The sequence below is a fragment of the Rhea pennata genome, chromosome 22 (genome assembly GCF_028389875.1).
Source record: "Rhea pennata isolate bPtePen1 chromosome 22, bPtePen1.pri, whole genome shotgun sequence".
In the NCBI taxonomy this organism is placed as follows: domain Eukaryota; kingdom Metazoa; phylum Chordata; class Aves; order Rheiformes; family Rheidae; genus Rhea; species Rhea pennata.
Window position 1 is genome coordinate 542,344 of NC_084684.1, and position 25,878 is coordinate 568,221.

Sequence of the window (25,878 nt, forward strand, 5' to 3'; positions counted from 1 at the left end):
GCCCTGTGCAAAATTTAGCACGGGGACATGCTGGTTGGATTAAGCCTGATTTAAACGCCCCAAACCGATACCTGCCCACGCCTGCAGCCCGCAACTGGAAAACGCCTCTCTTCTAAAAAGCATCACTGTTCTACCCTGATCTATTTAAACCACCGGCTTGCAAGAAACACTGGTAAAGAGGAACCAGGAAGAAGGAAAGAAAAAAAAAGAAAAAAAGCCAAAACTGTGACAGTGTTTGCACAAGCTGCCTCGATCCGCCAGCTCGTGGCTTTGCAGCGTGCAAGGCTCACTGCGCTTTCGTGCTTTTTTCTTTTTTTTTTTTCCTCCAAAAACACAACCATCAGCAGGCATCTGCCTTGTGGTGCGCCGGCCAGCCAGGCAGGACGTGGCTTAGCCTCCCCGGGCTCGCTGGGCCCCCACGTGCTGGTGGAAGGAGAGGTGTCCAAAGGCTATTTTGGAAGAAGGCAAATGAAGAAAAGCAGCTTCTTGTTTGCCACTCTCACTTCCCAATTCCTATGCCCCGGCATTTAGCATTTCAGTTGCTGGCAAGGAAGCCACGTGCTATTTTAAATCCTCCCTTTTCTTAAAAGAAAAAAACAAAAAAACCCCACACCCTCCCATCTTCCAGCAAGACCCCAAGATCACTGCATCACTGGGGATTTTTAAAAGCACCACAAGCATTTTTTGAAGTGAGGGTGCTTCACTGTTGCAAAAAAGGCCTTTTATGTGCTTTAGAAACGTCCAAATTGAACTTAACATGCCCAGTCTGCTTCTCGACCCGGCTTCACCATTGATTTCAGGCTTTAGACTTGCAGAGCCTGAGCGGTTCCCAACCGCTGCCGTCTTCCCCAGCCGGCGTCCGCGGGGACATCTCCGCGAGCGCGGTGGAGACAAAATTTGCCCTAATTTCCCGTGAAGCCGAGCAGCCCTTGCAAAATCACTCAGGAAACTTCTACGGCGCTTGCAGCTTGCTCCAGGATCAGATAGCTCTTGCTAGGCTGTGCCAGCGTGACGGTCAAATCGCCGGGTGGGTGGGAGGCTGCTGTTACCCCTGTGGTTTTGAGCTTTTTTTGTTAATAAATTACCTGATTTGTTTTATCGTAGGATTTGTTCACCTCTCTGCATTTGTGCGCTCTCCACCTTAATCTTGCCATTTACAGCGAAGGATTAGCAAACCCAAGAAGTTAAGGCAGAATGAACCTTGTGGACCTGTAGGAGAAGGGAAGGAGCGCAACCCGCTACCAAATTTGGAGTTGAAACAGGTAAAAATAGCCCAGAGCGAACCCAAAACCAAGGAGAAAGGAAGTCCTTACCACCAGCGCCGTGTCCTCTTTGGTTGTGGGTTTGCTCAGGTGGCTCTGCTTTTGGGGAGCCACCCAAGGCCCTGCAGAGACAGAGCGGTGGGGACGGCACTGCTGCCCGGTCCCACTAGATGTCACCTGCATCCCGTCCCACGGTGTCCTCAGTGTCCCCCCTAACCCCACGCCGAGCCTGAGTTGGCTCTGCCCAACTCGTGTCCCTCTTGCACAAGGGGCGGCAAAAGCACCAGCGAGTCTCGGGCCATGAAGCTTGGGAAGCTCCTTCAACCAGCTGCTGGATGAACCTTGGTTTATAAAGTGAGAGTGGGATTTTCACAAGGCAGAAGTGCTCTTCTTGACACAGGCTTTGCTTTATGCGATCGGGAAGGAGATCAGACCTGGTGAACCATCATGGGACGTACACATAAATGTGTACATATGTATTTGTATGTATACGTATACGTTTATCCACAGATGGCTGGAGGCTCATGGTTTTATAGCTATAGTCGGTCTGGTCAGAGGAGTTTTTAGGTTTTTAAAAATAAGATGTGCCTCATCAGTAGCTGCTACGTGTCAGGGGAAGAAACTGGTGCGAACGGTATATGCCATGCAGCATTGCAAACCTTGTCCGAAACCGCCCGGATCCCGTGCGGCATCTCCCATCTTTCGCTTCCCTCCGCTTCTCTCCCTCGGATCTGTTAACGTCTCCTGTTTCTGGGAGGTCGGATCGAGGGCCTGGTTATCCTGTGAGCTCCCCGAGCCGGCGATGGGAAGAGCCGGCGTGAGCCCGCGTGGCTCGGTGAACGTTTTCAGGCAGCTTGGCCAGTGTGTCCTCACCGGTCGGCACGGGAGCCTCGTTGCAAAGAGCAGGAGTGAAACGTGCCCCCACGGCGGCCTTCCCGGGTGACCTTCGCGTTTCGGAGGTGCAAGCAGGCGCCTGCATGAGTCAGGCTGGGCGCGAGCCACCACGCGAGCCACTCTCCATCCACTGGCAGCGCGCGAAAGGCCACATTGCCTCCGCGGGACTTTCCACCAACGTTGGCTTTATTTTGCGAGCCACAGCGGGCTGCAGGCACGGCCAGGTGGCTGAGTCAGGCAGCACGGCTTCGGGGCAGCATCTGTGGCAGGATTGTACCAACCCACCAGGACGAATGAAGGAGCTTGAGGTCCACCAAGAAGCTCCGCAAGCTTGTCGCTAGCTCCGGGGGAGGCATGCAGCACACGCTGGCGAAGAATCGGTTTATACCGACTGAGCTCCTGCGGGTGCACGCGCAGGTCCTGAGCTATGCTGGATGGCAAAGCAGCTTCCTGGGGTGGTTTGCTCTTCGGTTGCCAGCTCAAAGTGGGTCCTCTCTGCTTTGTGAGATGTTGGATGGGAAGCTGGACCCTCGGATGCCCTTCTTTAAGTGAGAGGGAGTGATGGAGTGGAGAGCTGTGCTTCCTGGGAGTGCAAGGCAGGATAGGACAGATTGCAGAGCTGTCCCTGCTCTTGGCTCCTGGGAAGTCCCAGGCATGGGCGCTGGCGCATCAAAGCTGACGTGAGGTTCGGCAGCTTTGCGCGACAGCTCCTCATGCCTCTTTAGAAGTCAACAGCCATTTCCCTCAGAAATGCCATTTCACCAGGATTGGGACCAACCTCTGTCAGGTTTCACCGGGACGGAGGCTTTGAAGAGCTTTTGTTGCCAGTCCAAACCAAGCACCGTGTCCGTCCTTCCCAGCCTCCGGCCATGAGTTAGCAGCAAAGGGGAAGGCGGATTCTCGGGAGCTGACGCGGCCCCTCTGGAAACCTCCCGAGCAGAGGCGCGTGGGGTGCTCCTGCCCTGCTCCACTGGAGGCTTTGCACTTATTTGAGAGGCTTTCCACCTGGTGCAGCTACGCGGCTGGTGAAATAAATCCTTTGGCAAACATGAGCGGGACTTGATAACTGGTTTGATGCCTTGTTCTGTTGCAAGTAATTAGGTGGACAAGGCTCTTAAAGTTACTGCCTGCAATTATGCAGGCAGAGTAATAAATCATATGTAATTATCAGCTTAAAGAGATCATCAAACTTTCCTAGACGGAGTGGCGGGGCAGAACTGGTGGCAAGAAACACCCCGCAGGAGTTGGTGCCAGTAGGGCTCAGGGCCATGGGGCCACTGGCGGAGCACAAAGGATTAGTGTCGGGTCCGTCCTCGTGGGCTGTGTATCTGCCGGGGCATCGCTGTGCCTCCAGCTGCCTGTCTCCTGCCTCTAATTACAGAGGAGGCAGTTGAGCCGCCCGGCTCGGAGCTGGATGTCTGAGGTTGGACAAGACCAAAGCAGGAGATGCCTTCAAGCTGGTCCTCAGCCTCGGGGCTCCTGACCCCCAGCATCCCATGCTTGCTGCACAGCAGCCCCCCTCCAGCCTTGGGACCACACATGCTGGCTTGAGGCTCATGGGATGGGAGAGGGACTGGAGTGCTGTGCCGATGAGCACTCCCCCACCCAAATGGTTCCCTCTGAAAGGTGCCTTCTCCACCAGTTGCAGCTAATGGCTCTGATCCTGCCCTCTCCTGTGGCCCAGAGCATCAGCTGGCTCCATCAGCAGTGTGAGATGCCAGTACTGCACTCGTTTTGTGTCTCCCAACAGTCTACTAGCGTGGGTAATGATGCATGGACAGGGTGACGTCCAGGTTTGTGCTGGAGAAAGAGCTCCAGCAGCTGAGATTGGTCCATCCTGCAGCCAGCATCCTTCCCCACGCTGCTGGGGACATGCCATCCCCACCAGACATGGGCTGTACAAAAGCTGCCTGGTGAGGACTAGCCTTCGGAGACCCTGTGCTGAATAAGGGAGACACATCAGGCAGAAAAACACTTGAAGAAAACCCCAAACCAAGCCTGGCCAAGCTCTTGGGTGGCTTGCCGTGGCCAGTTGAATCCGATGGAGAGGAGCAGCGCTGCATGTTTCCTGGGAAACTGTGCCCAACATGTCGTAGGGGTCTGAATTCACTGACTTCTCTCTGTTCCATCCTGCACTGGGAGTCTTAATAGCAGCCTCCTGAGGCAAGGTGTTATTAGGAAGAAACACTCAGCACTGAATGGGCTTAAATGACTTAAAATTGTAATCTTCTTGACTGATGCATGGACGTGTCGGAGCTAATAGCAGGTGGAGGAGGAAGAAGAGGTGAATGTAGCTACCACCCAACGAAGACGGTGTGGATTAGGCTTGAAAGAGCATCTGGAGTTACCACGGCTGCTAAGAATGTGCCATGACTAAACCTGAGTCCGACTGCAAAATACACAAACTTGAGGTTTCAACCCTGTGGCTTCAACCCATCTCTCCCAGCTAGATAGGATCTTGAGCAGGTTTGGGAGGAGAACTGCTGCTCTGGCACGGAGAGAAGTGCACGCTTGCAAGCCCAAGCTCCGAACCCCTGGAAGCCAGTAACCACCGTTCTCCACCTTCCTCCAGATTACAGACCGTAATGGCATGACCCCGTGACAATTAAGGTGTGTTCTCTGTCCAGCACAGGGCTTGGAACCAGCCGAGCAGGATGCGATGCCAAAATCACAGCAGACGGCAAGCTCAGCACCATGCCTAGTCTAAACCAGTGCAACCAGCAGCCACAAGTGGAAATCAAACTAACTCCTAGTGTTACATAATGATCTGCTGGCAGAGACCTTGGTATAGCAAAATTCTCTGGGGACAAGACAGGCCCCTGTTTGGAGCCTGTGCTGACATTGCTTTGCCCCAAGTGGACCACTTGAAGCATTTTAGGGGTGTGTGAATGCTTTTATTCCTTTTGTGGTAGGGATTGTAAAGCTCAAAATTTATCTATGAGCTTCACAAGTTTGGCTCATGCCAAGTGTTGGTCCGTTGGGAGCCATCTGCAGCCTCAAATTAGGTCCTGGAGACCCCAGAGCAGTGCCGCTAGCATGCCACGATGCAGCCCACGTGAGCATCCTCACCACCCCAGCAAGTCCTTATGATCTTATTAAAGCCATGTTCATGTACGAGACACCGTACTGTTTTACTGGAATAATTAAAGTCAGAGGAGCTCTTTAATGTAGACACGCTTGGAGATGTTCCAAGCAGTTGAGATGACTCTGGTTTGATCTCGCTAAAGAGGATGCAAACATTTCACTTTGCCCAATAGCCCAGCTATCCTTCTAGCTGAGGACATGCATCATGACATGATGACAGGGACTAGTCTTGGCTCTACCAAGCCTACTTTGGACCTTCTTCTTGCAAAGGATCTTGCTGCCCACAAAACTGTGTCTTTTGGGCTCTAATCCTCTCCTGCTGGGATACCCCATGAAGACACTGCTTGGCATGACTGTCTCCTTGTAAATTTACCCCTAACAAAATTGCTTCCCGATGCCCCGTCTCCCATTCCCTGTGGAAACAGAGACTACACTGTTGCCTCATTGCCCTTCCTACCTCGTTTGCATGAGATTCACAATTAACCTTGCAGCAGTGGGGTTGGTGGTGTGGTCTTCAGAGGGATCAGAGCCATCTAGGACTTCCTTGCGCTCTCTTTCTCTCTCTATCCATCACTTGTGCCTCTCTCAAAGCAGGAACCACTTCCCTGCTCTCGAGGTCCTGGGCCACCACCTAATGCCATGGAAATCATCATGACTAGCAGCAAGGTTCATATCACCCACTTTTACATTTTAGAAGTTAGTTAAGTCTCTTAGGATTGCCTGGAGAGAGATCAGTGTCTCCAGAAGGCGATTTGTTTCAACGACTGGGACGTTTGCCGTGTGATGGGACCAACCTGGAGGTGCTGGTCCTTTCCCGGTGAGATCAGAGACTCGTTTTGCCGTCAGACATCTCCAGCAATATAAAAAAGCCACGCTAACAAGCACCGAGTCCCCAGTGCTTCTCTGTGTCCAAGAAAAACAGTGAGAATCTCTAATTTCCACCAAAAGTCTCTTGCAGGGTTTTTTTCCTGCCTGCCAAATAACCAGTTTTCCCCGCAGCCCTGAGTGCACCCATTTCTACTCGTAGCATTCATCAGAAGTTGTTATGAAGGAGAAGGACCAGCCCCAGCAACCATTTCCTTTTGCGGGAGCGGTATGTCCTTTATACAGGGATTGCCCTAATGGGGTAGTTGAGGCCATGAGTCACCTGTTGGGAGACTAGATGGAAAAAATGGGTTGTTTTAAAGAAATTACTTTTTTTAATGGTACCATGTATTATAATAACCCTAAACAACCACTTTGCTTAACAGGAGGTGTAGAAATGTTTAATGCATAAAGCTTTGGAGTCCTTATATGGAGTTATAAGGAAGTTCAGAGCAAATTGTTGAGAATTTTTCCCCAAAGATCTTGCTGTTACGATCTTGGGGCAGGTCTCAAGCCGAGGTGCAAAGCCAGACCCTGTCTTGCCCTTCCACCCTGTGTCCCCTCCCCGTATGGAAGAGCCCTGGGGCCTGGCTTATCACCTTCCATCTCCTGAGCGTGCAGCTTCCTGGAGCCGCAGCACGGGATGGTGAAGGTGGAGACGGCAGGATGGTGAAGGTGGAGACGGCAGGGTCTCCGAGTAACCCAGTCATCGAGGGAAGGGAGGAAGGAGGAGTTAAATTCCCCTGCCTTTTAATCCTGTCGTGCTGGTTTACCTACAAAGCAGGGCAGCCAGGCAGCAACTTCCCTCACCTGCATCTGTGGTCCCCGGTGGATCATGCCACAACGTCAAGTCGTGCAGATGTCCACCAGTCACGCCCGCTATGCTGTCTGCGTGCTGGGCACCGAGATCGTCCTGGATGTACACCGGTAAGGCTTTTGATATTTGACTACCTGCCATCACCTGCATGGGTTTACGCTGCCTTCCCAGACAGGCTCTGGCTCCAGGAGGCTGAGGAACTTTGAGGAAGCCCAAGAGCATTTTGCATTTCTGCTTCTCATTTGGTATAGGGACAAGCTTCACAGGGGAGAATCAGAGTTGATCGTGGGCCCTGTGTCACCATTTCAGATTTATATTTGGCCGGTTGATTGGGTGCTCCAGGGATTTGCCCCGAGGTAGTTTGTCCCATGTGTCCTCCATCACTTCTGGGGACAGAGTTTCTTGGAGTGGCCTCCCTGCATGCCCAGAGGAGCAGCAGTAGCTCCTATGAAGTCGAGACGTTTAAACATAAGACAACAATGATGGTTTGCAGGTAAAGCCCATGCACACCCCAGCTAAGTGGAATCTATTTCTGGCTGCTAAAGCATTAGGCAACAGCAATTCAAGAAGAGCAACTTGTCCAGAGCTAAACTGGGTTAAAGAACAAATGTGTGGCTAAAGCAGAAAAAATCCATGAGCCGGCTTTTTATGGGGAACTTAACAAGAAGTGATTTTCTTGCCTAAAATATAGGGGTTGTTTTATTGGGCAGATAGGAGGCTGTATTCAGTCTACTGTTGCATCGTTGCTATTTAACAAATGATACTTGTAATGATGGTGACTACAGGGCAAATCAGTTGGGAGTGCAAACTAGTCAATGATTTGGTTTGTGTGTTGGAGCAGGGCCAAGACCTGCCGTTGTAGCTAGACTGCCCCCACCACCCTATGCCATACAAAGGGATTCAAACTGACCCTCCGCTGGCCTTGAACCATTATTATTTTTTCCTCAACCAGAAGAAAATTATTTGCAATTTTTTTCTGAGCTTGACCTGGAATGAGTTCAGTCCCATTTAAGGGTGCGCTGGGTCTGAGCTCCAAAATGAGCTGGTTTGGCTCCTTGGTAGCAGATCTGAGCCTTGCTCAAAGGAGCCGAGAGTTGAGATGAGATGGTGGCTGCTGTTTAAATGTCAGGGCTTAATAATGAGAGTCACTTCGTTACCGCAGAGCAATAGCGGTAGCAAGAGCCCTCTCTGCAGCGGGGAAAACTAGATGGCAGATGGGATGGGGTTCAGTCATGGTTTGGTCCATTTTTGGCCATGAAGATGGAGTGCAGCGGGAATCCTGCTTCCGTGGCCCAGGTGAGGTGAAAGGGCCATCAAATTGGAGCTGGTAGACCCAAGTTGCAGAAGTCCCTCCTTCCCTGGGGTTTCTGCTCCCCACAGGCTCGCTGCATCACTCCAGTTCCCTGGAGAATCAGCCCTGGAACCAAACTTTGAAACAAAATTTGCTGCTTTCAAACAGACTTCGGCCACTTGGACGGGCCGAGCGGCCGTGGCTCTGTGCCGTGGAGACGTGCTAGGAGGGAAGGCATTCACGTGCCTCACACAGCTCCGAAGAGCTCCACATGGGTGTCCCCACTCCTCCAGAATTGCCCAGGAGACACAAGGACTTGGATATAAGAGCGTGCAGTCAATCTGACACTTAGGCTCCTAGGGCGCCAAGTACGAGCGGAGCAATTCCGCAAGTCTGCAGGATGATTTATGATGTTGCAACTATTTAAATTTCAGGGGAGGCAAGGGAGATGACAGATTAATCTCTCCTTACAAGCTGCTGCAGGCACCAGCACTGTCATCCAAAGGGAAACGGGGAATAAATCCCTTCTGTATTTTTCTTGTGGTTAAAATTTACCACCTTGTCCCTTTTTGCGTCCGTACGGCAAGGCAGGTTACAAATCGCAGACAGGTTGGAGCACTCCTGCTCCCCCGATGGAGGTGCCAGGGATGTAATGAGCATGTAGGCAGCACTTCAAAGGTGAGGGATGTCATCAAGGTGGGGTTTGGGCTCTCCACGCTTGCACATGGGCTGGACATTTTGTCTTTTATTCAGGCATCTTTTGATTCAGGGTAGGGGCCAACGGAGGCCTTTGCGGTGGCACGATGAGTCACCCCTGTAGCCGCTGGCCAAGAGTGATCCTCCTCTAAGCCCTGAGTTAAGGGCAGTAGCTTAAGCCTGGGTCCGAGCAGACTAGTCTGGTCTAGCATGAGCCCCCAAGTTTGCAGCACCTTTGGGATACTGAAACCATTGGGAGTTTTTTCTTGTTCTCGTTCAGGGAGATGCTGAAGGTGGGATGCCTGGACGTAGGCAGCTTTACTTAACCATGGATGGACGTGCTGAAGCTCCCTTCCTTCTAGCAGAAACTGTGCTTGCTCAGCACCACCGCAGAGATAATAAATATAAAATTCAGATGACACACCTAAACGTGGTTCTCAGTCTATTAAACCCAGTTATTGTTGGATTTAATTCCAGCAAGCCCAATTCAACTACTTTGGTCCACAGAAAACAACAGGAGAGACAGGTCTGTCTGTAACGAAGTGCTGCTTTCTGTTTCAGATCTACTCCCAAAGGTGCTGCATCATTTGAAGTCCATGCCACCTCTGCAGTTACAGTCCATGTCATCCACAACCCCGTGACAAAACCCATGAATACTTCCCAATGGCCTCTGGATTGTGATATAGAGATTGTGGTGACCATTGATGTCACCAGCAGAGCTGTCAATGACAATAAGGTTAGTTGCTTTTTATGTATGGAGGGAGTCTGGAAAAATAACTCGATTTTTCCAGGAAGTGAGGAAGGAGCATGTGCTTGATCATTTCCAGGTAGCACTGATATCAGGCAAGTTTCCATAGAACAAACTCAAACCTGAACAGAAGTATGTAATTGCTGTGTATGAAAAATGAAACTAAAAAAAGAGAAGGAGGTCACATTTTATGACCTAAAAATAAGATATTTGTAGCAAAAGCTGGTGTCGGATACTTCATGCAAGACAATGAAAATACTTTAACCTTTCTTTTTCTGCGCCTGTTTTGCGTTGAAGCAGACACAAATGATTCAGCTTAACCATGATTAATGGGGCATGGCCTTTATGGTCCCACCAACAACTTGAAGCACTGCTGGGTCAACCCAGGGAGTGGAAAGACCTACTCAGCATAGCAGGTTGCAGGACTTGGGAACAAGTAGTGATCTCGTGATGTCTTCACAGGTCAAGATTTCATACTACGGATGGGAAGGAAATGAACTTGCTGTGGCTTGGTTGTATCTCACCTGTGTAGGTGAGTATTTCAGCAACACTTATCTGAAGACAATCTACCCTTACAGATGCCCAAATCTAGTTTTGCTTATTGAACTGGAATGCCTGAGTGCGTAGTACAGGTTTGGGTGTTAGGTCTCCTCCTATCCTGATAAGGAGGAGAGAAATAATTAAGATGTTATTGTGCTGCCTTATATGGCACAAAAACCCTGTGCTATGTCCTCACCCGATGCACGCACCAAGCCAGCCTTTTCTGAACCCTATTTGGTTGGCGGAAGAGAATTCAAATGAGATCATCTCACCTAGCTTTAGACAGTGTAGCCATCTGCAACGTGGCTCACTTCCTCAGCCTCCACCGTAGCTAGTGAAGAGAAATAAGCACCAAAGTGTAGTCGTCGGACCTATTTTAGAAGTTTAGGATGAGATGAATCATTGCCTCGAAATGCCTGTTTTCCTCTGCTGACTACAAAGGGAGTCTAGACAACTAGTCTGGATGCAGAGACTTACAGCAGAGACTTATATTAATTATGCCAAATTTGGAACTTCTGAAGTGCTCACATGATGGCCAGACCTATTTCCTGAAGCCATGCACATGCTTGTGAAAATTGCACCTGAAGAGGTTGATGGTTTCCCATGTCCCGTTACTGATGGGCTCTACTCTGAGCCATCCCTGGCCACTGCCTTCCGCAGGGTTTTTGGGTTGCAAAGACATGGCTCACCTCCTCTACATACGCCTCTCTGCACCATGAAGAAGGATGCTCTCTTCTTCTGTGCCTGTGTTTTCTGCACACGTTATCTTCCTCCTTCTGTGCCATTTGGATCAGTCCAGCAGGCCAAGAGCTGTCATTCGGATAGGCTTATTACAGATTTACGTAGGCTCAGGAAGTAGTAGTTGGTAAACTTCCTCTTTATTCTAGCAGAAGCCAAAGAGATTTGGGCCAAGGAAGAGCTGTGTAAGAGAAAGTCCTTCTCAAACATTGCATCACCCCTGGTAATTAGTTAGGTGTCTGTTTGCCCATGGTGAAAACACTTGTTCATGCCTCCACCCCACTTCACCTTTGCTCACCAAAAAAAATCACCACCGTCAATCTGAAATCAGTGAAAACACAGAAGTGGATATGCCTCTGCTAGGGAAATCAATATGGGAGAAGAAAGCTGGAGACCAAAGAGGGAAAACCAACCAAAAAGTGGTCAGATTGGCTTTTAGAGAAGGGTCCTGTTCAGGTTTTGGGCTTGTCTGCGGTGGTGCAGGTGGGGTTGGTGTTGGCTGACTCACGGCTAGTGCTCGGGGTGAGTCCAAAGCAGCGCTGTCTGCAGAAAGCTCGGTCTCTTGCCGGTGGCAGCCTTCTCTCTCTGTGATGTTTCAGACGTGTCCCTGGATGTTGATTTGAGCCGTAACGGCAGAGTGAAGAGCAAAGAAAAGGACAAGGTAATGAGAAGCACTTTGTGATTTTATGCGATGTAGAGTTTATGAAGGGTAAATGCAGGGTGCATCCACTTAAAGTCTCTTTCTTGACAATCTCCAGGAGGAGGGACTTGGGTGGTGTTAGCATTTCCCTGGTGTCTGAATTAGAATTTGCTGCACTATTTTCCCTTAACCTACTAATCCAGGAGGAAAGACTTTCTTATTCTCTGTGCCAAAGTCTCCTGGCTCTCAAGTCCTGCCCCAAGGATGCTGGAAAGAAGCAGCCATGTAGGAGAAAAGACTTTTCTTTTCTTTTTTTTTTTTTTTTTTTTTTTTTTTTTAGTGAAACGTGCCACTAAATGAGTCAATCATAGGTTTTGCAAACAGCACGAGATTTACCCCTTTGGCCATGGATCTGCATATGCCCAAGCATTTACGCCTGTGCAATTAGCTACAGCACAATCAACAGCACAAATTGTATATCAAGATCAGATGCATTTCTAGAAATGGCATATTCTTGTTCAAATGAGGGCTTGCAGATAGACTCTAAGCTGTTAGAAGATAACATCTGTTTGCAATAGCCCATGCTGGCCCTGCTAGAAGCTGTAGTTTTCATGTGGGTTGAGAGGTTAGGAAATCTAGTGGGTTAAAAGCATCACTGCCCTCTCTGAGCCAGGGCTGATTGCATGTTACTTAACTCCTGTTGTGGGTATCTCCTCCAAGCGTAGACGTGGCCTTGGGGTTTCCTCCAGCCAGGATGTTGCTGGGAGGAGGACAGGAGGGAGGAAATTTTGTGGTTTTTCTCCCATCTCCTTTCGGTACTTCTTCTCCAGGCAAAATGGACGTGGGGCCCAGATGGGCAAGGCGCCGTGCTGCTGGTGAACTGCGACAGGGACAGCCCCAGCTCCGTGGGGATGGACAACAGTTGCACGGAGATGCGGACCAGCACAGGTATGCCGTGGCATACCCCAGGGTCAGCCTATAGGATGGCATGTCTTCCTGGCCAGGTACACACATGCCCCTGTAACAGGCCCAAAGCACGTAATCCAAGGTGACTCCTTATAAGCAGCACCCAAGGGGGTCCAAAGGTCTTCGTCTATTTTTCTTTTTGTGTGCCTGTGACGCCTCTGTTCCTCTCCTTTCCCATAATAAGCTGTGCGTGGGCATGTTTCTCATGTCTGGTGATGGTGATACTGCCTGCAAAGATGACATGCCGCTAACCTATGGAGTTAGGTGCTGCTGGTTAGGAGAATGGGTGCTGCTTTCATGCTGTCATCTCAACAGCAGCTCCCTTTTCTAACCTGCTTCCCCATCACAACAGAAGTGGGCTCTTCCCCTGAGCAGAATCACCTCCCCCTGTCTCTTCAAAGTACCTTTGCCATCACTTCTGTTCCCTTCCCAAAGCATGGGCATGCTAGTTTTCTCCTCTCAGACATCTCTATAGAACCAGTGCTAGCAGCATGTGTGATCGCAGGAGGTATGTCCTATAAATCTGTAGGCGAACAAGGTCTGGGCAGAGGATGCCAGTAGCTACAGTCAGTGCTTGAGGCTGAAAACCTCCCCAGGTCCCTGCAGTGAGACTCCTGTCTGTCTCTTTTCTTGTAGACCTTCAAGATATGTCTGTTATGATCCTGAGGACTCAAGGCCCCAGCGCTGTCTTTGCTGACTATCAGTTGGTCCTTCATGTCCCCGAGTCGGATGCCGACAAAGTGAGAGTTTTCCATGCTATTCGTGAGTACTCTTCCATTCCTTCCCAGATCTTTGTGCAGTCCTATCGTCTCCCTGTAGGACCCTGAGGTGGGTGAATCCTTCTAAAAAGTAGTTCTCTATGGTTAGAGATCGAGCGCCTCTGATTTCTGGAAATGCTTGTTTATCTCAAAAGCTCCTCTGCTCTTTCTTGTTCTGGCTGTTTAGAAGACCGAGTTATGAGAAACTCGGAGGCTGCTTAGGGAAAAGTAATAAAGAATGCTTTGTTCAGTGTGACTGCTGAAATTTCAAAGGCAAGGCTTTTGTCTCATGCTAGTCTTTCCCAGTGAAGAGCAGGCTTTGAGGGTACAGGCTCTGCATACACCAGACAGGTCTAAAAACGCCTATGTCTTCCTGTCCTTAAAATAATGAGCCGAGGATTGGCGACTACCTATTGCTGCCACATGAGTGTAGATACATAGGCAGAATTTTCCAATGGAGGAAGCTTGGGAAGCTCCAGATGAGGATGATGTAAGGAGGAAACTGGTGTCACTCACGTAAGAGGATAAGAGAGGGCCAGACCCACAGCAGAACAGTGCCTAGTCGCCTGGCAAAGGAGGGTTTCCACCTCGGCACAACACTGCACGCACATACGCGTGCACCCAGACATGCACGCCTGGTCACATGGGCATGGCTCCAGCACTGCAGGAATGGTGGGGTCTAGCAAGACTCAGAGTTGCTAACCCATATGCTGCTTCTGGCACCCGCTCGCTGATTAGCATTGGGTATGACACAGCGATCAGAGCAGCCCATCTCGTTGGGCTGCACACATTGCCCTTTGATCACCCCAGTAACTGAATACCTATGTTCCCCACTGAAATTCAAGTCAGGTAACCCAAATATATCATTAGATGCTTGACCTTAGGGTACAGAGTCCTCTTTGTGCAAGAAAGACCAAGTCTGTTCCCTAGGGAAGAGGAGGCACACCCACTCCTGGCCAAACCACGCTGGCCCCAACCACCTCCTCTCTGTTGCCTCTTTCCATCCCCATGGATGAGCTGGTCACCTCACACTGTGCTGGATATTTTGTTGTCTCTCCAGGTCGTGACTCACGCCTCCAGTATAAACCTGTATTGGGTCCGAATAAGCTGTCCTATGTGCTAGACCACATTAGCAGAGGAGACAGTACTTTCTACGTGGAAGGACTTTCTTTCCCAGACGCTGACTTCTCTGGGCTGGTTTACTTCAGCGTCAGCTTGCTGGAGGTCACTGATAAGGTATGAGGGACTCGTAGACCATGGCTGTGTGGGCAGACAGATGTTTGCTCACACTGCAGTGGCAAGGCTTGGCGTCCCTCCATCTTGTGCCTTCCCAGAGCACCTCCTGCTCCTGTCCCCTGCGAAGCTGGCAATAGGATTTTCACTGCGACTCATGGGTGTTTCGCCTCTTGCAGTATTCACCGAGCACCCCGATTTTCACTGATACAGTGGTTTTCCGTGTGGCACCCTGGATAATGACCCCAAACACCCAGCAGCCTGTGGAGGTTTTTGTCTGCAGGTAGGAGGGACATGACTGAAGACCAGAGCATCACTCTACCTCTCTTGGGAGAGAGAGACTCTCCCAGGAGGAGCTTTCAACCCTTTCTTACTACATATCAGCTATGGGGCAAGCCATGCTTTAGGTGTGCAGTGCAGGAGCCCCAGTATATTAGTAGGGACCCAGGCTGGCACTGTTGCACTCATTGCAACCCCGGAGAGAAAGGATGGAGGCTCTGTTTGGCCCTGATGCCATGGAACTCGAGCCTCTCCAAAGGTAACCTCATGGGTGACAGTTACCTAGCGCACAGTGAGAAATAGGCTGTGTGTGCAGGCAGTGGGGGCACTTCTCATGAGCCCTTGGGCTCCCTGCTCCCAGTCTGTACTCCGTGCTCTCCCCGCAGCATTGAGGAGGGCATAAACTCCAACGACGTCTTTCTGGAGGGTCTCCAAGTCCTGCTGAGGAAAGCCAACTGCAAGCTGACCATCTGCTCAGAGGTCGAAAGCCGGAGTGACCGCTGGATCCAGGTCCTAAATCAATACAAGTAACGCTTGGCTCTTTCATGGCACTTCTTACACGCTCTGAGGCTCTCACGGGGATGGTAGGGTATTCTCTCCGTTACTAACACCCCTGAGAGGTATTAGCTGCATTGCTCAGTGGGAAGCACCTAGATATTCAGAGGTGAACCTCACGACCACGAACTAAAACTAAAATTCTACAGGCAACAGCAGCTCAGACAGCGATGTTGCCTAAGGACCTTGTAGCTCTGCAATAGGGACCCACACACGCTGGGTAGGGGGGCTGTTTGCTCCCTGAGGCATGCCCGAGTTGTACCATCCCTGTGCCCTTCTCCTGGGACACTGCGGCCACAGGCTTTCTGCTCTGGGGCAGCCTGGCTCTACCAGCACTGCGTCAGCTGGGGTGACAGCCGCCAGTCCCCCTGCCTCGCTGGGTGGAGAGCTGCTTCCCTTTGGGTTAGGGCAACAGGAGGGTTTTCTCAGGTTTGCCTGGTTTCCTGCTCCACCCTTACCACTTGCTTTGCCTGTCTTGTGCGCACCTCGTGCTCAGTGCCCGAGATCACTATCACCAAAAGAGGATCCTTCCTCCTCCTCTTCCCCCACCAGGACGAGCTGGAGTTTGGCTACGTGGAAGCACCTCATAAGACGTTCCCTGTGGTCTTCGACTCACCCAGAAACAGAGGCCTGAGGGACTTTGCTTTTAAAAAGATCCTGGTGTGTAAGATCTCCTCCAGCACGAAGCTGACCCCCTTCTCCCTGGGCCCCCCCGAGTGCTCCCCCATGAGCTTGCTGGGCTCTTGGCTCCAGGGAAAACCCCCATCGCAGGACCTCCTATGTGAGACCTGATGTGGGGATGGGCCTGTGGGGCTGCCCACAGGCAGAGCCAGGCAGGTGGAGGTCTCACTGGCACACCTTCGCTGTTCCCCTCTTTCTCAGGGCCCCGATTTTGGCTACGTAACCCGAGAGCCCCCTGGAAAAAACACTTCGAGCCTTGACTCTTTCGGGAACCTTGACGTGAGCCCACCGGTGACTGTGCGAGGGAAGGAGTATCCCTTAGGAAGGATCCTCATTGGGAGCACCCTTCCTTGGTGAGAAGGAGGCGTGACAGCCCAGCTTGATCCAGCCCTCATCTCGGTGGGATGGGGCACATAAAAGCTGGACACAGGAAAGTGTTCCCAGGGGGATGAGGGAGGGCTGCAGGGAGATGCAGAGAGATCTTGGAGACCTTGCTAGTTCAGCTGGTGGAAGCCCTGTCTCACTGCTGGAGGAGAGTGGCAGGGGGGGATTTGTTTCAGTTGCATCTGAGCTTCAGTTGAGCCCGGGGACCTCGTGCCCTCTTGCCTAACCCCCGAGGACAGCAGAGGACATTAGTCACATTAATAACGCCTGGGTTTTGGTGTGGCCAGAGGACACAGATCAGGTTTCTGAGACCTGACCCCACATTCCCATCTCCTCGCAATCCTCTTTGCAAGAGCTGCTCAGCTGCCGGAGATCAGCTTTAACGCGCGAGCTGGCTTCCCTCTTCCCGTGCCCCCCCAGGAAACGCTACGTGCCACTGCGCTTATGTTTTCCCTCTCCTGGACTTTTTGTGCCGATGCTATTGCTCTGCTCCTTGTGGTGCCCGAAGCACCCAGGCTATTGAACCTTCTGCCATTAAAAAAAAAGGTTGAGGTAGGTGGCAAAAGGGTAAAATTCCAAATAACTGGAAATCGTTTTGCTCAGCCCGCGGCAGCAGCTCTGGGCAGCCGGTGCTAGGCAGTTCAGCTGGAGCGGGAGCCCAGATCCTCCGCAAAGGAGGCTCTTCTCCGAGATAAACAATCGAGCGATCTGCCGGGAGCGAATCCGGCAGGGATGTTACCCGGGATGTCCAAGCCGCTGCGGTGGCACGGAGATGGCAAGCAGCGCGATGCCCATCTCGGCACTAGCGCCGGCAGAGGATGGGGCGTCAGGACTCCTGGGTCCCTGCCTGGGACATTAGGTAGCTTGTTTGCCGTGGCAGGTAAATTTACTTTTCCTAGACTCCCAAGAATCATAATTATCCCTTATTGAAGAATGTTATGAAGTCCAATTAATGAAGTCCAATTAATGAAGTCTAATTAATGAAGTCTAATTAATGGGGTCAGCCAGGCTAAGGTGGGACGTTGAAATTGGTGTGAGTGGCAGGCAGGACAGGAGCTCCCCGTTGCAAGGAGACGCTGCGGGGACGACCCACTTGATGCTGCATTGGTGGGAAATGCTCAAATGCAGACCGGTGCCTAACCGCCTCGCACCCTGATCCCTTCGCGTGTGCTGCTTTCTCCTGCTTCCCAGGGCCTCCGGCCGGCGGATGTCAAAGGTAGTGAGAGATTTCCTCTACGCCCAGAAAGTGCAGGCGCCCCTGGAAGTCTACTCGGAGTGGCTGAGCGTGGGCCACTTGGACGAATTCCTGACGTTTGTCCCTGCTAATGATAGGAAGGTACTGTCCGCTGCTACCTCTCCTTCCCTGCAGCGATCGCTGCTCCTGCATGGGGAAGAACCCTCTTTTGCAAATGCAAAAAGCCCTTTGTGGGAGTTGGTGGGGAAAAAAAACACATCCTGTTGGATTACGGGGAAGCTGGGGCACCATGAAAAGGCACAGGTGGCTCCACATCACGCAGCGGTGGGGCCGGTTACTGAATTCGCTTTCTTCTGGTGCCGTTCTCCAGGAAACATCTAGTCTCTTGGAAACAACCTGTGCAGCTTGCAGCTCATGGGGTTGGGTTTGTGGCTGACAGGCACCGTGGCACCGGGGTGTCTTGCCTAAGCTGAAGCCGCTTGAAGGGCTGGTGTCACGAAATAATACCTATATCATATCCAAGCCAACACGGCCAAGCTTTAATCATCTCGACTCTCTCCCTATAGGGTTTCCGGCTCCTCTTGGCCAGTCCCAACGCCTGTTACAAGCTCTTCAAGGAGAAGCAAAAGCAGGGTTATGGCGATGCCACCCAGCTCATTGGTAAGAAGCCTGGTGAGGGCGTCCTCCAGGACCGGTGGGGGCCGCCAAGGTCCCTCACCGCCCTGTTGCTCCCCACGCAGGGCTGAAGGACGTGGAGCGGATAACCATCGACAAGCTCCTGGCAGATGAGAAGCTGAAGAACGACAACAAGCACGCGCAGGTGGGTGCCAGGGAAGCTGTGAAGCGCCGGGCAGCACCAACAAATCTGTTATCGCCGCTGCCTCCCCCATAGGAAGGCAACGGGCTGAGCGTGGGGGCAGATGCCCCTGGGTCAGGGCTCTGTGGCATCCAGGCATGGAGATCTGGAGGTTGTTAGCTTTAGCTGGAAGGAGGACTCGCAACAGTTTAAGCTAAGATCAGACTACCTTCAAAAATGTGTCCTAGCAGATCCCGTGGCGACAGCTGCCTTCAGAAACATGCTCCTTTTCAAAGCCCGACTCTAATTGCTCCATCAACGCTCTCCCTGCAAAATCTCTTCAGCTTGTGCATTGCAACCAGATGACTGGCTCAGGGATCATTTTTAATGAAACAGATAATTATCCCAGGGAATGGAGTGAGCAAACCTGCCGAGAATAGCGTTGGCATGTGCCGGCCGAAGGCATGTGTGCGAAGGAGAGCAGTTACAAGGGGACCAGGCGCCGCATGGGACGAGCTCATCCAAGCCCACGTGGGTCCTGGCTTGAATCACATTGGGAGATGCCCTAAGCGACTCCAGAGGCACAAAAACTCAAAGGGAAGAGGGCACTCAGGTTGTGGGTTCAGGAGGTGGCCCGAAGGCTCTGCTCTTCAGAGCCATGTGTAGCCAAAAGGGATGGGACAGGCGTGGGATTAGGGAGACCAGACTGGCCAGGGATTGCAGGTAAAGGCTTCAGTCCTACGTTCAGTCTGGAAGAAGATCCTAACCTGGCCCATGTCTGACCAGGAGCAGAGCGTAGGGCCTGAGCGTGGAAGAAGGGGCACCTCTGCCGTGCACCCTTCTCCCCACACACCTCCCTCCTCCTCCCCAGCGCTGCATCGACTGGAACCGAGACCTCCTCAAGAAGGAGCTGGGGCTGAGCGAGCATGACATCATCGACATCCCCCAGCTCTTCTTGCTCAAGGAGTCCCGAGCGGACGCCCTCTTCCCGGACATGGTGAGGGCCTGGCGGAGGTGGTCGTGTTCCTCTCCGTGCCAAGGCTGCATCTCTGGTAGACCCTTTCCCTCCCCTCGGCTTTCTCTCCTCCATCCTCCCTTTCTCCATCTGTCCCACGTTGCTCCTTGGGGCCTCTTGATGGCCCAACAGTGCAGCCAAGGGGAAGCAGAGTCCAGGTGGCTTCCTGCTGTGTAGCGAAAGCCTTTGGCTCTTCCTCACTGCACATTTCACAGCCTCTCTTGTCCCACCACAGGTGAACATGCTGGTGCTGGGCAAGCACCTGGGCATCCCCAAGCCCTTCGGACCGGTCATCGGTGGCCGGTGCTGCCTGGAGGAGAAGGTCCGCTCACTGCTGGAGCCCCTGGGGCTCACCTGCACCTTCATCAATGACTACTTCTCCTACCACGTGCTCTCTGGAGACATCCACTGCGGCACCAACGTGCGCCGCCAGCCCTTCTCCTTCAAGTGGTGGCACGTGGTGCCCTGAGGAGCCCAGGGTGGGGGGTTTGGGCCCGCTCCTCTTTCCAAAACAGAGAACCGAGCATGAAATTAGGTTGAAACTTGTCCAACTAAGTGGTTTCAGCAATAAAGCGGCCCTTGACTCCGCTGGCATTGAGGGAGCAGCTCTTCCTTGTGTGCGGTCCTGTCCAGCTCTGGTCCTCCCCCCTAGGCCGGCAGGAAACCGCATCGGGAACCGAAACCGCCCGAAAACGAGCGCCTCCTTCGGCGCCGAGAGCCGGGCAAGGGTTACCCGATAGCCGTGCGCCGCCGGGGCGAGCTCTCGCGGGGCTCTGCCCCCGCACCAGGGGGCTGCCGCCCCTGCACGGCATGGGAAACTCTCACGGCGTTCATGCCGGCCGAAGCGGAGAGAGGCACTGGCTACGGGTTGCTCACCTAAAAAGGCGTCGGGGCAAAGCAAAAGCATCCCGGACAACTGGCAGCGGATTTAAGGCCATGCCCGTAGGCGTGAGGGCTGTGCCGGAGAATTTGGGTTCAGAAGTTCACAAAAAAAAAAAGGGGGGGAGGGGGGTCACGTACTCCAGTTTGGAGGGATGGTCCGGGAAGCAAGACGCAGCCGCCGTCACCCCCAGAAGCTGGGAAGATAACGCGGAGCCCCGCGGGATGTCGTTGCCCCGTGGGTACGTCTTCGCCGGGTTTTCCCCTCCCTTCTCGCGCTTGGGCGCCGGGGAGAAGTCGCGGCGTTCGTGGCACGCGCCGCGCCGCGAGTTGGTGGGGGACAGGTGCATCCGCAATTGCGGCTCCTACGCCAGAAAGATTTTTTTAATTAAAACAGGGGCAGGCGAAGGCCTCGAAAAGACAGTTAGAGGGGACCCGACCGATTCGGCTAAGAAATAAATAAATAAGCAAAAGGCGCCTAAGTGCGGGGGGTGGGTGGGGGGGGGAGAAATAAATAAGGGTGGCTGGCGAGAGCAGCCAGCGTTTTTCCCGCGGGGACGATCCGCGGCCGGGCAGTGAGCCCGGAGGTGGGATCAAGGCCGGGCTCCGGCTAATCCCTTCCCCGCGCCCCCGTGGTGCGGGGGGGTGGGGGGGGTTATAATCCGCCCGCGGGGCCGGGCGCCGCGGCACTCAGCGCCGGCATGGCCCAGCAGCGCCTCGTGCAGCTCTCGGCGCAGCGCCCCACCAGCACCGTCTGCGCGCTGGGCACCGAGCTCTGCGTCGACGTCGGCGGGTAAGGACCAAACCTCAGCGCTTGCTGGCTTGCAAAAGGGCTGTTTTACAGACAGCTGCTAAATAGGAGGAAAAAAAAAACGCTTTTCCCGGGTTTTTATCCCCCTCCGCCGGTGTTTTCCTGCATGCAAGCTGCTGCCCCCCTCCAGCACCCAGGGCTTCGCTAAACCCGCCGCTAAACCCGTCCGTCGCCTTTGGTTTCCGGCGCAGGGCAGCGCCCAAGGATGCCGCCTGCTTCCACGCCCAGGGCACCGCCGGCGTGAAGCTCTACGTGGTGCATGGCGCGCAGACCGTGAAGCTGCCGTCGAGCGTGTCCCGCTGGCCCCTGGGCGCTGGCGTGGAGCTGCTGGTGGCGGCGGAGGAGCTCAGCAAGGATGTTGGCGATGAGAAGGTGGGCGTCCCCGGCCCCTGCCGCCCACAGCATTGCTGTGATGGGCTCCGTTCCCACTTTGGGGCTCCGTTCCCACGTTAGGGCTCCATTCCCACACTGGGGATCCATTCCCAGATCAGGGCTCCATTCTCACATTGGGGCTCCGTTCCCGCACTGGGGCTCAGTTCCCACTCTGGGGCTCCGTTCTCATGTTGGGGCTCCATTCCCGCATTGGGGCTCCATTCCCACAATGGGCTCCATTCCCAGATCAGGGCTTGGCTCCCAGATCAGGGCTCCATTCCCGCGTTGGGGCTCCGTTCCCAGATCAGGGCTCCACTCCCGCACTGGGGCTCCGTTCCCATGTTGGGGCTCCGTTCCCACACTGGGGATCCATTCCCGTGTTGGGGCTCCATTCCCACGCTGGGGCTCCGTTCCCGCGTTGGGGCTTGGTTCCCACTCTGGGGATCCGTTCCTGCATTGGGTCTCCATTCCTGCACTGGGGCTCCGTTCCCAAATCAGGGCTTGGCTCCCATGTCAGGGCTCCATTCCCGCACTGGGGCTCCGTTCCCAGATCAGGGCTCTGTTCCCACGGCGGGCGCTGGCGCTCCCAGCGTGGCATCTCCCTCGCAGGTCCGCGTCTCCTACTTCGGGGCGGGCGGCGGGGTGCCCGTGGGCCGAGCCGTGCTCTACATCACCTGCGTGGGTAAGCAGCGCCCGCCGTGCCTGGCGTTCCCCGGGGTGCCCGTGGGTGCCCCACTGCCTCCATCCCTCCATCATCCCTCCATCCCTCCATGCCTAGACGTCTCCCTGGACGCCGACGGGAGCCGCAGCGGAGTGGTGAGCAAGACGCTGGCGGACAAGGTATGGAGGCGGGCGGGCGCTGGGATGCCGGAGCCGCCGCCAGGCGCCCTCACCCCACCTCCCTGCCCCCTCCACAGCGTGCCTGGACCTGGGGGCCCGAGGGCCACGGAGCCATCCTGCTGGTCAACTGTGGCCACCAGCAGCCCGCGCCCGGCCCGGGGGAGAGCCGCCAGCCTGCCGGGCGCACCTACCGGGGTACCCGCCGCCTCACCGCCCGGCGTCCCTCCCCTGCTTTCCCTGCGTGGATTTTATTTTAATTTTGCTCTTTTTTTTGGGGGGGGGGGGGGGGGGCTCCTCGTTTCCGCCTCCACCCCTGGCCCCGTCGCACCGCCAGAGCTGAAGGAGGCGTCGCAGGTGGTGCTGCGTGCGCGAGGTCCTCGCGCCGTCTTCGCCGGCCACCGGCTCGTCCTGCATGTGAGCTTCGGCGACGCCGACAAACTCGGCGTTTTCCACGGCGCCAGTGAGTTGTGGGGGGGGGGGGCACGATTCGTGGGGTGACAGGTGGGGGGCGGTCTCGGCCCCCGCCGACCCCTCTTCCCCAAACCGCAGACAGCGTCTCGCCGGAGGAGTACAAGCACGTCCTGGGCGGCGAGAAGCTCTCCTACGCCGTGAAGCCCAGCCGGCACCAGGAGGAGAACGTCTTCTACGTGGAAGGGCTCCGCTTCCCGGACGTCGGCTTTGCCGGGCTGCTCTCCTTGCACGCCACGCTCCTGGAGAGCCCGGAGCAGGTACCGCCGGTGCCAGCTGGCGTTGGCTCCCGCACCTGCGCCCGCCGCGGCGCCCACACCGCCGCTCCTCCTCGCCAGGGCCTGCCGGAGACGCCTGTCTACACGGACACGGTGGTTTTCCGCGTGGCGCCTTGGATCGCGACGCCCAACACGCTGGCGCCCGTTGAGCTCTACGTGGGCAGGTGGGTGCCGGCGCGGCGGGGCGCCTGTCCGCCCCGAGGACGGAGGGTCCCACCGCAGCCTCTCACCACCCCCCCCCTCCCCTGGGGCTTTGGCTTCCAGCGTGGCCACCAACCAGGACTTCGTGGCCGCCGTGAGCGCCCTGGCCGAGCGAGCCGGCTGCCCCATCACCGTCTGCCCGCCGGCAGAGAACCGCCGCGACCGCTGGAGCCAGGTGGGTGCCGGCCTCGGGGAACCACCTCCCGCCCCGCTGCTGGCCCTGCGCCGAGCTCTGCAGCAGGTTTTTTTTTTTCCCACCCACCCACCCCCCATCCCCATCCAGGACGAGATGGAGTTCGGCTACGTGCAAGCTCCCCATAAGACGTTGCCCGTGGTCTTCGACTCGCCCCGCGGCCGGGGGCTCGAGGACTTCCCCGCCGAGCGCATCCTGGTAGCCAAGCTTCCGCAAGGCGGAGGCGGCCGGTCACTCTTAAAATATGTAACGGGGGGTGGCGGGGGCAGCCGGGAACGCCGTAGCGCCGGACTCGGAGCGGGATGGACGAGGGCTTGCGGTGCCGGCATCCCTCAGGGTGTGTGTGTGGGGGGGTTTCCAAACGGCACCCGCCGCTTTCTCTGTGCCCCCTCCCCATCCTCCTCCTCCTCCCGGCTCCACCGGCCGGCAAAGGGCCCCGACGTCGGCTACGTGGCCCGGGAAGGCGTCTCCGAGCTCGACTCCTTCGGGAACCTGGAGGTGAGCCCACCCGTGACGGCGCGGGGCAAGGAGTTCCCGCTGGGACGCGTCCTGGTGGGCAGCAGCTTCCCCAGGTGAGCAGCGGGCCGGCCGCGCTCCTTCGGCCCCCCCCCCCGCCTCCTCCTCTTCCTCATCCCTCCCCTCACCCCCAATCCGATCCGCCCACCATCCCGAAAGGTTCGGCGGCCGGAGGATGGTGAAGGCCGTCAGGGACTTCGTGATGGCCCAGGAGGTGCAGGCGCCCGTGGAGCTCTTCTCCGACTGGCTCGCCCTTGGCCACGTCAATGAGTTCCTCACCTTCGTCCCAGCTCCCGACCGGCAGGTGACCGACCCCTCCGCCGTATTTTGGGTTTTCTGAGGGTGATTTGCCGGCACGGACCTTCTCGGCCGTGTCCCTCCATCCTCCCCACCCCCCCCCCCGCAGGGTTTCCGGCTGCTCTTGGCCAGCCCCAGCGCCTGCTACCGCCTGCTCAAGGAGAAGCGGGACGAGGGCTACGGCAAGGTGGTCGCGTTCGAGGGTAAGGCGGGCGCCCCGGCGGCGGCCCTGGCACCGGCAGCAGGAGCGAAGCCAGCAGCCGGTTCTTTCCCGCCGCCGCAGGGCTGAAGGGGGTCCCCAAGGCCACCGTTGAGGAGCTGTTGGCCGACGAGGCGCTGCGGCAGTACAACGCCTTCGCCCAGGTGAGCCCGGCGAGGGGACTGCTGCCGCCGCCGTCTCCGGGGACCTCCCACCCCGCCTCACCGGTGGCCTCCCCGCTCTGGCAGAGCTGCGTCAGCTGGAACAGGGACATCCTCAAGAGGGAGCTGGGCCTCGGTGAGGCCGACATCGTGGACGTGCCACAGCTCTACATGGATGGTGGAGACATGGGTGCCAGGGCCTTCTTCCCTGCCATGGTGAGGTGTGGTGGTGGCATGGTGATGGTGGCAGCATGATCATGGTGGCGGTGGTGGTAGTAGCATGGTGGTAGTGGCGTGGTGGTGGTGGTGGCGGCAGCATAGTGGTGGTGGTGGGACTGGCATGATCTACCACGATGGTGGCAACATAGTGGAGATGGTGGTGGTGGCAGCATAGTGGTGGTGGTGGGACTGGCATGGTGGTGGTGGCATGGTGGTGGTGACATGATGGTGGCAGCGTGTTGCTAGTGGTATGGTGGCAGCATGGTGCTAGTGGCGTGGTGGTGGTACTAGCATGATGGTGGTGGTGGTACTAGCATGGTGGTGGTGGTGGCTTGATGATGGTAGTGGTGGTAGTGGCAGCATAGTGGTGGTACTAGCATGATGCTGGTGGTGATGGCAGCATGGTGGTGGCATGGTGGTGATGACGGCAGCAACATAGTGGTGGTGGTGGTACTAGTACGGTGGCGTGGTGGTGGCATGGTGGTGGTGACGGTGGTGGTGGCATGGTGGCCCAGCACCCATGGGCATCTGGCGCTGCCGCAGGTGAACATGCTGGTGCTGGGCAAATACCTGGGCATCCCCAAGCCCTTCGGACCGGTCATCGGTGGCCGGTGCTGCCTGGAGGAGAAGGTCCGCTCACTGCTGGAGCCCCTGGGGCTCACCTGCACCTTCATCGCCGCCTCCTCCTCCTCCCACGCGCCGGCCGCTGCCGGCTGCCGGGGCACCAACGTGCGCCGCCAGCCCTTCTCCTTCAAGTGGTGGCACGTGGTGCCCTGAGTGGCCACGGCCCCACCGGTCGGGTCCCCACGGTCCCCTCGTGTCCCCCTCCCCGGCCCCAAAGTCCCCCGGGGTGGAGGGACGCGGCCGGGCGGCTGTTCGGGGTGGGCTGCTGCCACCCATGGGGACGGAGGCGATTTGGGGGAGGCGGGAGGCCCTCGAGGTGGCAAAAATAGCGGGTGAAAAAAAAATATCGGGTGAAAAAAATATCAGGTGAAAAAAAATCAGATG

General features: G+C 55.3%; 2 protein-coding genes across 2 annotated transcripts; both read left to right on the plus strand.

Annotated features, from left to right (window-relative positions):
• Positions 1–6,939: 6,939 nt before the first annotated feature.
• Positions 6,940–20,006, plus strand: LOC134149970 (protein-arginine deiminase type-1-like). Its single transcript, XM_062593367.1, has 16 exons — positions 6,940–7,031; positions 9,470–9,644; positions 10,119–10,188; positions 11,534–11,595; positions 12,405–12,522; positions 13,177–13,302; positions 14,359–14,522; positions 14,711–14,814; positions 15,197–15,320; positions 15,918–16,025; positions 16,248–16,399; positions 17,622–17,766; positions 18,192–18,285; positions 18,366–18,445; positions 19,293–19,418; positions 19,672–20,006. The coding sequence occupies exons 1-16, from the start codon at positions 6,940–6,942 to the stop codon at positions 19,903–19,905; spliced, it is 1,974 nt and encodes a 657-aa protein (XP_062449351.1). The 3' UTR covers positions 19,906–20,006.
• A 1,010-nt stretch (positions 20,007–21,016) lies between these two features.
• On the plus strand, positions 21,017–25,647 carry LOC134150116 (protein-arginine deiminase type-1-like). Its single transcript, XM_062593707.1, has 16 exons — positions 21,017–21,108; positions 21,318–21,498; positions 22,108–22,180; positions 22,277–22,338; positions 22,416–22,533; positions 22,673–22,798; positions 22,888–23,066; positions 23,145–23,248; positions 23,349–23,460; positions 23,569–23,676; positions 23,911–24,050; positions 24,154–24,298; positions 24,401–24,494; positions 24,575–24,654; positions 24,739–24,867; positions 25,414–25,647. The coding sequence occupies exons 1-16, from the start codon at positions 21,017–21,019 to the stop codon at positions 25,645–25,647; spliced, it is 1,977 nt and encodes a 658-aa protein (XP_062449691.1).
• The last annotated feature ends 231 nt before the right edge of the window (positions 25,648–25,878 follow it).